Here is a 13,970-nt window from a genome sequence, read left to right on the forward strand (position 1 = left end):
ACCACTTGTATGGCATCTTTTTGAATATCTTCTGTTAGTTCAGCTACCATGTCCTTGGAGAATGTCAGTGACCATGGACTCTTTGGTTGTTCCACCCTCAAAAACAAAACTTCAATGGATCTGTCAAATGTACTTTCCCATTCATAAAAACACATTGATTCTGCCTAATCATATTTTAATTTCTCAACTGCTCTACTATAAAATGCTTAATAATGGGTTCCCGCATTTTCTCCTCTACTGACTTCAGTCTAACTGACCTTTGTTCCCTGTTTTCTCTCCTTCTTCTCTTGAATGGCAAGGTTTCATGAACTACTTTCTGTATTTTTTCAAATTTAGAGTACCAAATTTTTTTTTTCCCAAGTAAGGGGCAATTTAGCGTGGACAATCCACCTACTCTGCACATCTTTGGGTTGTGGGGGTGAGAGTCATGCAGACACGGGGCGAATGTACAAACTCCGCACGGACAGTGACCTGGGGCTGGAATCGAACCCGGGTCCTCAGCGTTGTGAGGCAGCAGTGCTAGCCACTGTGTCACTGTGCTGCCCACAACTATCTTCTGTTATGTATGAGAGTAACACCCTTGGCTAGTGCAATGTCATATGAAATGAAATGAAAATCGCTTATTGTCACGAGTAGGCTTCAATGAAGTTACTGTGAAAAGCCCCTAGCCGCCACATTCCAGCACCTGTCCGGGGAGGCTGGTATGGGAATCGAACCGTGCTGCTGGCCTGCTTGGTCTGCTTTAAAAGCCAGCGATTTAGCCAAGTGAGCTAAACCAGCCCCTGGTGTCATCGGAGCATTCCCGGGCTTTTGTGGAGTTCACCAATGCACCCTGTGTGAGCAGCATCTTGTAAATAAACCCCTTGCACTATGTTATATGAACGCGACATGATTGTTTCACTTTGCCGCTACAACAAAGGACAGAACATCTTCCAATCCACAGGGACCATTATAGATTCTAAGGAATTTTGGAACAGATACATACACTGCCCCTGCAGCCCCCTCTTTTAAAAATGTTGGGGTATGGGCCACCAGGTTCAAGATATGTTCCAATCTTTAACTCCATTCATTTCTCCAGTACTTTTGCTTTCCAAATATCAATTACTTTAAGTTCCTCACTCTCATTGAAACCCTGGTTTCCGCATAATTTCCGATATGTTCTTTGCGTCTTCTATTATGAAGACAGGCACAGGACGCTTGTTTAATGTCTCTGCTGTTTCATTTTATCTATCAAAGTCTCTGCCTACAAAGGACCCACATTTACTTACACTATCTCTTCTTTGTGACCAAGGTTGATTCGAGACAACTCATCCTTCTATTTGTCACGGTGTTTGACTTTCCTCTGGAACTTACATTCAAATTTTCCCCAAGTCAGGCCGGGACAATTTTGTGAAATGTGCCAGGAGACAGGACCTCAGCTTTAAAATTCTCATCCTTATTTTCAAATCCGCCCCCGTAGCCTTGCAACCACCATGCACGTGCGCACGGGACATAGAAAAGCTGTTTTACACAACAAATTCAAAACTTGCTGTCACAAGGCTGAGGTAATAGCGCTGACCTGTTTACGGGAAACTACTCAAAGAGGTGAGGGAGTAAGGAATAGAAGGATAGGTTGATGGGGTTAGAGAGGTGGAAGGTGGGTCATGTGGTGCGTAAGTACTTACGTAGGCCTGTGGAACCAAATGGCCTGTTTCTGTGTCTTAGAGTTGACGTAACTCGGTGAATTGGTTGTAATGGAAACTCGGAGTGTTTTTAGAAGTGTTGCAAGAATATCTGCCAGAAGGCCTTTGGTGTTGTGGATGTTAGTTGTTATGGGAACTAAAGGAGAGAAAAATGACTAAATAGAGTGACTACAGAGAATAGAATGTGGTATTTATTTACCTTAAATTGAAGTTATTTAGCCTTCCATTTTCTGGCTGTACCAAATAGCCTCAGAGCATGAATCACCCCTTTCCATGCCAATATGAATATCACTCATGTATCTTATGTGTTCAAAGGCGTAGGTTATGTTCGTAAAGACGTAGGAGCCACACCTGGATTCCACTATAAAGAGAAGCAGATAGTGGTTAGCTACAGTTACAAGCCCTCTGTGTTCTGTTTCTCTATCCGGTGCTCAGCAGGCTGCCCACAAAACAGGAGGTAAGTTTTCAAGATTTGATTTATTTCTATGCATTTAAGATTAACACCGTTTTATTAAATGTCAACACAGAATTTACTTTGGGAAAATGTTTTGAGATCACGGAGTACATTTTCAAATCACATTGGTGTCAGATGGAGTATTATCTCACTTTCAGAGTGACTTTGATATGACTTGTGGAACTAAAGTTTGAAACCTTTCGGGTGGTTCATATGTATCTCAGTCTATTGGCACATACCTCCCACTGACGGTCTGTGCAGAGTACGATGGATCATGTCCGAGGATACACCGTGTCCAAATCTCCAGATAAGGAATGAATATACTCAATGTCACCCTCATCCTGATGGACACCTTTGCTGCGTCAAGCTGTGGGTAGGTCCTCGGTATGCGAATATCAAGTGTCACCACGTGCTGAGGTTCTAGTCTGTCTCTGGTGTTGCGATACTGCATATCGACAGTACTTCAGACCACTCGCAGACAAGTGAAGACCGCGTTACCGCGGAACGCCCCACGTAGTTGGACTATGTCATATCACCTGTCCCTCATGGAAATATTTATTCAGAAAAGCAGCTTTGACACAAGTCCGTCAAACAGCCATGGCCCTGAGGGGACAGGAGATGGTGGATCCTGTCGGATGGTTCCCTGAGTAAACTGTCAAGATCATTTGGCAGAATGCCTCATTACCAGAACTTTCAAACAAGCATCAAGACCTAGCTTGGCTGGTGGTGTGATCCCCGCCAGATCCTTCATGCACGCCTGAAGCCTCTGTGCCACCTGTGTGCTGTCCTTGAAGTGGCTTCAGGGGGAAGAGACGGTCGCACACTTCCTCGGGGAAAGTGCCTTTGCAAAAGAAATCTGGAGGAAGATGCAATGGCATTTGTCGAGATTCATCCCGAGCAGCTCTGTGACACAGGACTCTGTGCTCTACGGGCTGTTCCCATGGACGCTCACAGAGACAAACATCAACTGCTACTGGAGGATCATCAACTCGATGAAAAACACTTTTCGCTCTGCCCGAAACATGTCGATTTTCCAGTGCAAAGAATTGTCCTCAACCGAGTATTGGAGAATAGCACATTCCAAGGTCCAGGACAACGTGCTGAGGGATGCACTCAAGCTTGAGGCAGCTGCCGCCAAGGTGCAATGGGTAAAGCCCACTATATGGCGCAGATTGCAACATGATCAATGTAGATAGTTTGAACAGAATTGTACTCCCTGCAATTAAAATATTGACGTGTGTGTAATGTTCTCATTACTGAATTGAAGCATCTCAGAGTGCATCTTGATCTCTGCAGGAAATACGAACATCATTGCATTTTCCTGTTCTGACAATTTGAAATGTTTTTGTAATGTTTCTTTCAGAGATTGAAGTATATTTTCACATGCCTGATTGGAAACCTAATCTCCATCTGTCTGTTTCTACTTCTCCAACGATAGCCATTTGCAGCAAAACATGCTTGCAAAATAACTGCACAATGAATTTTTATTATTTTTCATGTATTGGGTTAAACATACTCAACACAACATTGTGAAAAATACCTTAGCTAGTTTAAGAATTTACGATGATTCTTAAACTGTTTATGTCAGATCTTCACTTGTCTGCGAGTGGTCTGGAGCACTGGTGATATGCAGTATATAAAGGGATGAATGTTCCTCTTTATCATCTGGACCTTAAGCATCTCATTACCAAGCACCGAATCGAAGATCTGTGGGGACTTTGCATGCCGCTTACGGAACTGGCGGATTTTACCTCAATTAATTTTAACGGCAGGGACATCAGTTGGGTTCTGCATGATGGGGTGCTCAATGTTCCGGCCAACCCCCTATCTTTCTTTAACTCCCTTGTCAATTAAGAATGTATCCAACTCAGCTTTAAAAATATTCCATGACCCTGCCTTCACTGCACTCTGGGGAAAGAGAATTCCACGGACTAATCACCCTCTGAGAAAAATGATCTTTCCTCATGTTGGTCTGAAATGGGACAGCCCTTATTTTTAAACTGCGTCCCCTATTTCTAGTCCCTCCCATAAGGGGGAAACATCCATTCAACATCCACCCTGTCAAATTCCCGCAGAAACCTATGGGGCGGGATTCTCCGGCCTCCCAGCTGCATTTTTCCCGGCAGTGGGAAAACCATTCGCTGGCAGCAGGATTCTCTGCTCCCGCTGCTGTCAATGGAAATTCCCATTGAAGTCACTCATACCGCTAGGAAACCCGTGGGGTGCAGTGTGCAGCTGGAGGGACCAGAGCATCCTGTCACCAGTGAATGGCCGGAGAATTCTGACCATTAAGTTTCAATAAGACCACCTTTCATTATTATAAATTCCAATGCATACAGGCCCAACCTGTCCCACCTTAATAAGATAACCCCTTCATCCCAGGTACCAGATGATTGAACTTTCTCTGAACTACTATTAATGCTATTATATCATTTCTCAAGTGTAGACAGTATGCACATAATACTGCAGATGTGGTCTCATGAAATTTACAAAAAAACGTTCCTACTTTTATACTCCATTCCCCGGCAATAAACAACAAAATTTCATTTGCTTTCCTAATCACATGCTAACATTTTGTGATTCATGTACCAGAACACCCCGATCCCTCGGAACCACACAGTTTTACAATGATTAAATAAACAAGCATTAAATAAATTTCCCTCATGGGAGTTATCATGGCTCCAACGAATGTATCACCTTTCTCTGTTAAGAATGTTTTGTTTAAAAGGATTGGGAGTCTATGACGTTTTAAATGTTTAATCTCATTTTTGGTTTGAAATGTTTGATCCAATATTGTAAAAATGGACACAATGATGGAGTGAGAGCCACCTACAACTTCTTCAACTAATTACGGCATATTGAGCTATTGAAAGAGTACTTTTAGTAAAAAAATATGAGAAAAGACACTGATCAAAAGATGGGCTGCTACTGTAAAGTGACCACTTTCTGGAAAATTCGTATGTGGATTATGTTCAACAGGTTTATTTAAAATCACTAGCTTTCGGAGCACTGCTCCTTCCTCAGGTGAATGAAGAGGTACATACACATACCTCTTCATTCGACTGAGGAAGGAGCAGTGCTCCCGAAGCTCGTGATTTGAAACAAACCTGTTGGACTTTAACCTGGTGCTGTAAAACTTCTTACTGTGCTCACCCCCAGTCCAATGCCGGCATCTCCACCTCGTGGATCATGTTGACAGACCTATTCTGGGAGGGCATGGAATTTCACACCTGAAGAGTTGTCAAGGTCCACTTCAAATGGAGACTTTTGGAACGAAGGCATGGAAAATCCGAAAGGCTGGACTTCAATCTCCTATATTGTGAAGACAATGGAAACTGTCCCCCCTCAGCCAACTACATCCCCATTAGACATCCAAAAACCCATCTCCTGGTGATTTATATCTCAGAATGAGTCAGAAAAAAGTTTCTGGGATTAAAGCAAAAGGGCTTTGGGATGCAACTTCCCCTCCCAGGAATACACAGGGAAATTATCTAAAACTGGCTCTGATGATCAATATAGGCAGTGGGAGAGGAAAAGAACCACAACAGCATCACTCTTTCCCTCTCTCTCTCTGTCTCTTGCTGGAGGCAAGCGTGTTTTAGCGGAGACAGACAGCAAGCAGGAGAACACAGGGCACCCTCCCCAGTCACCCCTGCAGAGGCAAGCATGTCAACCTGCCCTTTGGGATAAACCAACAAGTGTCTCCAACAGACTGCCAAACCTCCAAAATGTGCTCCAGGCTTTACCAAAAGTACATAAACAGCCACAGTGTCCCACCATATACACCTCATGGACAAGCCAAGGACTGATTTGTATATTTCTTTTAACTTCTTTTTGGGCTCAACTTTTATTTCTGATCTGTGTGAATGTGGGTTGCATCTTCTATTATTTCCCCTCGGGTTTGAAAGACTCAGAAACTTACTCACTTCCTCCTCATTCGCTGAGGTTTCAGCAAGTTACTCAAGAAACCCTGGTTTAATTGGCTCCTTATTAAAATATAAATACATTTGGATTGGGAAACAGTATTCACAGGGAAAGAATTTTAAACTTACCTTTGTTGTGGCCAATCCTGTGGGGTGGATAAAGAGGGGAGCCGGCTCATTTCTCCTCACCGTCAAATGAACAGTAATCCCAGATAAATGACAAGTTTCATTTTGGATGTTAAGTCTTCATGAGATCAGATGAAAGATAGACACTCGAATGTTGAGATTTTAACTTATTCACAAGTTACCCATTTGTATCTTAAATCAGGCCTGAAATGCCAGTTTGTCCTTTCGCCTCACTGATGTCGACTGTTCTTTTGTCCATTTTCATGTTTTGATTTTATCTTTGTAAAGTTTAAAAAAAAATAACATGGACAATAAGCTGACTGGCAGCAAGCTTTCTGGGTCACGTTGGTCTTTATTCAGTTCCAGTTATTGTTTTGAGTCGAATTGTTATGAACCATTCATAAGAAAAGGACACCTGGTACACAGTGACAGAACTGATTGGGCCTATATTAAATTAACCTGACCTACTCAGCGCCGAAACCTCAGAGAATGAGGAGGAAGTGAGAGCCAATCAATTGCAATACGATTGATAGCTTAGAAACAAATCTACATCCAAGAGTATTCAGTGAAGAAAGTTGTGATGTACCATCAATTGGACTTGAGACACGATTAAGATCCAAACTGTGGCTTTAATCAGCTAGTTGTTAGCCCGTGGTCGACTAAAGAGAAAGGCCGACCACCGGGAACTCTGGGTACTTATGCCCCGCCTCAGAGGCGGGGTCTACTTGCCGCGCGACCAATTGGTGAGCAGTCACATGACTAGTCCCAGCCAATCGGACAAGAGGCACATGACGAGCCAGAGCCAATGGGAAACCCATGCTCTGCACCAATGGCAGTGCTCACATTCATACCACCACAAGTTGGAAATTACTATTGATTTTAGAAAGTTAAATTGGCCAACAAAGCTGGAAGTGGTGTTAGAATTCAGATTGACAGCACCTTTTCTTGTATTGTGACTTCCCTAATGCTGAACTAAGAGGAAACGGAAATAGAAACAAAAAATACTGCATTCAGTTGGGATCCTTTCACTCAGAATCCATAAAATCCCTCCAGTACAGAAGGAGGCCATTGCATCTGTGCTTCCCTCTGAAAGAGTACCCCATCTAGGCCAACTCCCCAGCCCAGTCCCAGCAACCCCACCTAATCTTTGGACATTAAGCAGCAATTTAAGCATGGCCAATCCACCTAACCTGCACATCTTTGGACTGTGGGAGGAAACTGAAACTCGGAGGAAATCCACGCAGACACGAGGGGAAAGTGCAACTCCACACAGGCAATCACCCAAGGCTGGAATTGAATCCGGGTCCCTGGTGCTGTGAGGCAGCAGAGCTAACCACTGTGCCACCATGCGTTTCCCAACCATATATTTTGGTCTGTGAAAACCAAGCATATTGCATCTTGCTTGCCAGTATGATAATTATGACCCTTGTTTTTACAGGAAAAGCCTTGGTTCTTTTTGGTTTGGAAAGGGCCACATCTGACCAGCGAAGATGAAGAATGCAGCGTTGTTTGACTGTACCATTTCAATGAAGGTCACGGTAGTCACCATCATTGGTAAGTCAATCCTCTTGCTCAAACAAGAACAGAGGACACTGGGAAAACTCTGCAGATCTGCCAGAATCTACCAGCAGAGAAACCGAGAAAATGTTTTGAGTCCTCTCGACTCTTCGTCACGACTACAAGGAAGGAGAATGTGGAAACTGTAACAAAAAGTAACAACTTTAAGAGCCTTAAGTGGAGGAGACAGGTCAAAATTTAATGTTGCCGAGTAGGGCAGCACGGTAGCACAGTGGTTAGCATAGTTGCTTCACAGCTCTAGGGTCCCAGGTTCGATTCCCGGCTTGGGTCACTGTCTGTGCGGAGTCTGCACGTTCTCCCCGTGTTTGCGTGGGTTTCCTCCGGGTGCTCCGGTTTCCTCCCACAGTCCAAAGCTGTGCAGGTTTGGTGGATTGGCCATGCTAAATTGCCCTTTGTGTCCAAAATGGTTGGGTTGGGTGGGGCTACTGGGTCATGAGGATAGGGTGGAGGTGTGGGCTTGGGTAGGGTGCCCTTTCCAAGCGCCGGTGCAGAGTCGATGGGCCAAATGGCCTCCTGTATTGTAAATTCTCTGAGATCTATGAGAACTCAACATTGAGTCCCGGGAGCTGATATCGGAAGTTGAAATGCTGCGGCAGGGGAGGCATGGTGGCACAGTGGTTAGCACTGTTGCCTCGTAGTGCCAGGGACCCGGGCTTGATTTTGGTCTTGGGTAACTGTGCAGAGTTTGCCCTTTCTCCCCGTGTCTACATGGGTGCTCCAGTTTCCTCCCACAGTCCAAAGATGTGCAGGTTAGGTGGGAATATGGGGTTGCAGGATAAGGCAGAAGAGTGGGCCTAGGTAGAGTGCAGACTCGATGGGCCGAATGGCCTCCTTCAACACTGTAGGAATTCTCTGCTCCTCTAGCTTGTGTCTGGCTTCACTGCAGCACTACACCAGGTTAAGGCTGCTTACTGTTGTTCAATTCCAGAAACCACCTGTAGCTGAATGCTGGTTCAAAATGGGAAAAGCCAGCGTAATAAAAGCAATGGCATTTTCAGATTGCGCTGGTAACACCGGCTTCACTGAGCAGAGGATCATTTGCAGCCACTTACAGGCCAAAATAAAGAACTGCTGGACAGACCATCAGCCCCGATTGGAAACCTGGTGGAGAAGAGCCTTCTCAGCAGCCGGGCTCAATGAGTCCTGACAGTTTTTAAATTTAGTTTTCAGCTGGCTCACAAAACCCTGCGCTTAGAACTCGGTACTGCTGGCACAGATAAAAGCATTGTAATTCAAACCTATCATCAGAGGAATTTAATTTGCGGAATTCGATACCTCAGAGATCTTGAATATATTGAAGAGTTCACTGGTCCAAGATTCTTCCACTTGTGCCGGTTATGAAAAACATCAGTGGAAAATTTGGCAGGAATAAAATACTAAATATAAAGTTAAGTCTCCAATTGTTTGCACTTGGGGTTGGCGAAGCATTTAGATGGCTTTGTAGTGGCTTCAAGTGATTGGCTCTAAGTATTGTAATGGCATCGCATCATGTAATATCAAGCTTTTATATAGCTAAATAACTCTCCTTTTGCAGGATAAAATAGTGGATGCTGGAAATCTGAAATAAAAACAGTAAATGCTGGATAAACTCAGCAAGTCTGGCAGCATCTATGATGAGAGAAAAACAGAGTTAATGGGGTAAATTTTCCGCCTCCTCAGCCGCATGTTTCTCTGCGGTGTGCTGTCGTTGGCAGCAGAATTCTCTGTCCCCGCTCCAGACCAATGGGATTTCCCATTGTAGCGACCCAACACTGCCGGCGGAATGGAGAATGCTATCAGCGGGGATGTCACTCCAATGATTCGGGTCCATATGACGTTGACTCTGTTTCTCTCTCCACAGATGCTGAGTTCATCCAGCATTTTTGTTTTTGCTCCTTTTACTAGGAGTTTGATCCATGCACTGACCATCCCCATCATCGGTGCTGCTCAATATTCAATCGCCAGTTGCTGGGTTAGAGGATCTGAATCAGTGGGTGGGATTTCCTGGCTCTCCCACCCCACCTGACCCCCACCCCAGCGGAGGTGTCCCATCATTGGCCGGTGGCAGGGTCTTCCGGTCCCGCTGAGACCTACGGGGCTTTGCGTGCTCTGCAACCCCTGCTGACAGTGAACACGGGGGATAGGGGGGGATGGGCCGTCATCGGCCAGACTAGAAGATCCCACTGGGGGTCAGGGGGACGGTGACAGAGCAGGAAATTTCGGCCAGTGTTTTTTCTTCTTCGACTCGTCAACGTATCAACTATTAGACACCGGGTTGATTCATGAGGTGCATGTGTTTTTATTAACAAATGATTTGTGGGACTTTCCTTTAACATTTTTGTTTTGATATTTTCTTCTAGGATTTTTTCTGACCGTTTTGTACACTCAGCTGGTAAGTAAACAAAACCTCCCCACAAAAAATTTCCAAAACAACTTTATGCAACATTACTTCCAATAACACATGTAAAACTGAACTTATCACATTCCCTCAGTGCCTGTGTTACACATGCTCATGCCTGGCCTAGTGCTCCCAGCCCAGTGGCTAAAGCATGGCTGGTGGAAGGCTGCTGGAGGAGACTCCAGTTGGCCTTAGAGAAAGGCCTCAAGCAGATCTGGGCCTTGTGGGAGTGTGAGACTCCAGACTTCTTCACCTCAACAGGGGTAGCAGCATTCTGGGCTGGCTGACTGACAGCCCACAGCGAAGGCGCTGGCAGAGTGGCATTGCTGGGAGTACGAAGGCTGCCTTCCAGAGAGAGGACAGCAGCACCCTGAACCAGTTGCCATGGAGCCACTCCCTCAGGGCAGTACTTCCAAGTGATATGCTGGAGCACAGATTTCTGGATTGTGGCAAGGGTCTGGTGGCCCCTTCGAGCACTGGTATCTGTAGCTATGACGACAGCAGTCTGAGCCTGCATAGCTGGACTTGTGTGGAAATAAATATGGTTCTCACGACCTCAGACTAGGCTTCCCATGTAGCATTGGGACATTGGGTGACCTCTGCCTGTGCTGCGGTGGAAGCTGAGATGTCAGTCCAGATGCTGCATCACCAGTGGATCCATAGCTGCCATCTTAGAGTCAGCCATCACTTCAATGTTGAAAAGGATGAGCTCCAAGCTCTGTACAAAGCCCGAGACATGTCAGAGCCAAATCCTCCCTGCTCCTTGATAGTTACAAGCGGCTCTGTGGCAGGCCTGAATTTTGATGTGCATTTGTATCAAACTTCTCCTCGACCATTGAGCCCACAGTCTCAGTATTTGTCTGTGAGCACCTCCTCTGGTGCATTGTCACACAAACTATTCTTTGCACATGGCCAGTGTGGCTTATTTGTATCCAGTGATTCACCACATACCTGATTCATCGGCACAAGTTTATGCAGTGCCAAACTGTGCTGGTGGTTGCCAATGTCAGATAAACTCATGGTGCTTCTTCACCAGGGGTCGAGCATTGTTCTCAGTATTCACACGGAGGCTGCACTGGTTGGCCAGGCTGCAGTTCTTGGGTATCTGAAAGCAGAGGGGGAGGCTGAGGTGGGATGGAAAGCAATAGATTCACCATTGAATGAGCCATGAGGTCATGTTGCAGCTGTACAAAACTCTGGTGCGGCCGCATTTGGAGTATTGCATGCAGTTCTGGTCGCCGCATTATAGGAAGGATGTGGAAGCATTGGAAAGTGTGCAGAGGAGATTTACCAGAATGTTGCCTGGTATGGAGGGAAGATCTTATGAGGGAAGGCTGAGGGACTTGAGGCTGTTTCCGTTAGAGAGAAGAAGGTTAAGAGGTGATTTAATTGAGGCAAACAAGATGATCAGAGGATTAGATAGGGTGAACAGTGAGAGCCTTTTTCCTTGGATGGTGATGTCTAGCACGAGGGGACATAGCTTTAAATTGAGAGGAAATAGATATAGGACAGATGTCAGAGGTAGGTTCTTTACTCATGGAGTAGTAAGGGTGTGGAATGCCCTGCCTGCAACATTAGTGGACTCGCCAACACTAAGGGCATTCAAATGGTCATTGGATAGGCATATGGACGATAAGGGAATAGTGTAGATGGGCTTTAGAGGGGTTTCACAGGTCGGCGCAACATCGAGGGCCGAGGGGCCTGTACTGCGCTGTAATGTTCTATGTTCTATGTTCTATTGGCAACCTGTACTTCATGCCGGATAGCAGGATGAGTGCAAAGCGGGGTTTAAGAAGGTGCATAAGGCAGGAACTTATCATCATCCTCATTGTTGACACCAACTGCAATGGCCTAGGTCACAGCCAGCTTCATGATGAGGAGCACCATCTCCTCCTGAGGGCTCTGGAGATGGAGGTGTGCCTGTCCCTCAGTGGTTTTATTCTGATTCTTTCAGTTATGTGCCTGACAAAACTGAAAAGTTGGGAGTCTGTGGAAGTAGTGAGGGGCAGTTGCAAATCTGGCAACATTGGAAGGTGTGTGAGAGTGCATTGAGGAATGTGCTAAGCTGTGATGTAGTGGTTCGGAGTTGTTCTTTGAAGATGCATCCCTGCCATTGATCACGTGTGTTATCACCTTCCGGAACTGCAGCCAGGGCCAGATTCTGAGAACTGACTTTCCTGACCACTTACTCCCATTCCCTCCTCTGGGTGACCTTGAGAGCCTGCTGGCCCCTCTGTGGAAATCTGACATCCCTCCTTTCCAGCTCCATCATTAATCTGGTTTAGCACACTGGGCTAAATCGCTGGCTGTGAAAGCCGACCACGGCAGGCCAGCAGCACGGTTCATTTCCCGTACCAGCCTCCCCGAACAGGCGCTGGAATGTGGCGACTAGGGGCTTTTCACAGTAACTTCATTTGAAGCCTACTCGTGACAATAAGCGATTTTCATTTTCATTTTTCATCACAGCTGGAAAATAAATATTTGCTGTCTTTTATCTTCCACCCTAGCCTCCAGAGAGACAGTCACAGCAGCTTATATTAAATTAATTCAGATCCTCTTTAAGAGGGATAGGCTGCCTACAAGAGATTGTGATCAAAGTAGGACAGTGTCATATTATATTTTAAAATTTGTTGTAGTAATGTTATTAAAAACCCTGGTTTAATATACCTACAGGCAGTATGTCTACTAAAGCTGTGATTAAGGAGTCATAAAAGGGAGGTAATAATTGCTTCTGCATGGCACGGGGGCACAGTGGTTAGCACTGCTGCCTGCAGTGCTGAGAATCCGGGTTTGATTATTTAAGAATTGTTTACATGTTAATTGTAAAGCTGTTTCTTTATTGTAGTTAATTCTGTTTTTAATTAAAGTTGGTTTTAACATAAAAGGTATCTGTTGGTCAGAGTCATCACTCCTGGGGTGAAGCATCCTTTCCTCACAATTGCAAATTGTTTGGGGTTTCTCGTCCGACATTCTAACAGAAATTGGGATTTGGTCTGTTGACCTAACAAGAACCAGGCTGTCTGCGCAATGTTAACCAGGCATGTAACTGGGTCCCCTGTTGAGAGTTTAACCAATCGGCAGCATGGTCCACTGGGTTGCATGCTAAGTCATTTAAATGAGTAGGCAGCACAAAATCTGAGTGCTTCAATGGAACCAGGGGTGGGTTAATTGTGCATTGCGATCCCTGCACCTGTAATTGGGCCTTATACAACATTCCCCTCAGAGTGTGTATAGAAGCAACAGAACCGACTTAAAACATCAAAACCATTTAATACCATGGGTGGAATTCTCCTTTCGCGGGACTAAGTCCCCACATCGGCAGGAAAACGGGCACGAACCCACTCTGGCATCAACAGCCCACAAAAGTACGGAATTCTCCGCACTTCCGGGGGCTAGGTGGACGCCAGAGGGGTTGCCGGCACCGAAGGGACTGTGCAAGTTTGAGCATGCGCCGAAGGGCCGGCATGATCTCGCGCATGCGCGGAACCACCGGCGTGATTCTGCGCATGCGCAGACCGGCCAGTGTATTCTGGCACATGCGCAGGGGGTTGTCTTCTCTGTGCCGGCCATGGTGGAACCCTACAGGGGCCGGCGCGGAAGGAAGGTGTGCCCCATGGCACAGGCCCGCCCGCAGATTGGTGGGTACCGATCGCGGACTAGGCCACCGTGGGGTCCCCCCCCTCGGGATCAGATCCTCCTATGCCCCCCGAGGACTGCCACAGCCGACTTACCTGCCAGGTCCCACCATGTGGGTCCATGTCTAACCTACGCCGGCGGGGCTGGCCAAAAACGGGGGGCCACTCGGCCCATCGGGGCCCGGAGAATTGCCG

The 13,970-nt window shown here is 46.0% G+C and overlaps 1 protein-coding gene across 1 annotated transcript in view; it reads left to right on the forward strand.

The window, feature by feature from the left end:
- Positions 1-1,915: 1,915 nt before the first annotated feature.
- LOC119978913 (mesothelin-like protein) overlaps positions 1,916-13,970 on the forward strand; it is a 32,684-nt gene continuing 20,629 nt past the window's right edge. The window contains exons 1-3 of the mRNA XM_038820849.1: positions 1,916-2,139; positions 7,624-7,739; positions 10,103-10,134. Of these exons, the coding sequence (XP_038676777.1) occupies positions 7,676-7,739; positions 10,103-10,134 (96 nt within the window). The 5' untranslated portion in view covers positions 1,916-2,139; positions 7,624-7,675. The remainder of the gene's footprint in view (positions 2,140-7,623; positions 7,740-10,102; positions 10,135-13,970) is intronic.

The sequence above is a fragment of the Scyliorhinus canicula genome, chromosome 15, assembly GCF_902713615.1.
Source record: "Scyliorhinus canicula chromosome 15, sScyCan1.1, whole genome shotgun sequence".
Taxonomy (NCBI): Eukaryota; Metazoa; Chordata; class Chondrichthyes; order Carcharhiniformes; family Scyliorhinidae; genus Scyliorhinus; species Scyliorhinus canicula.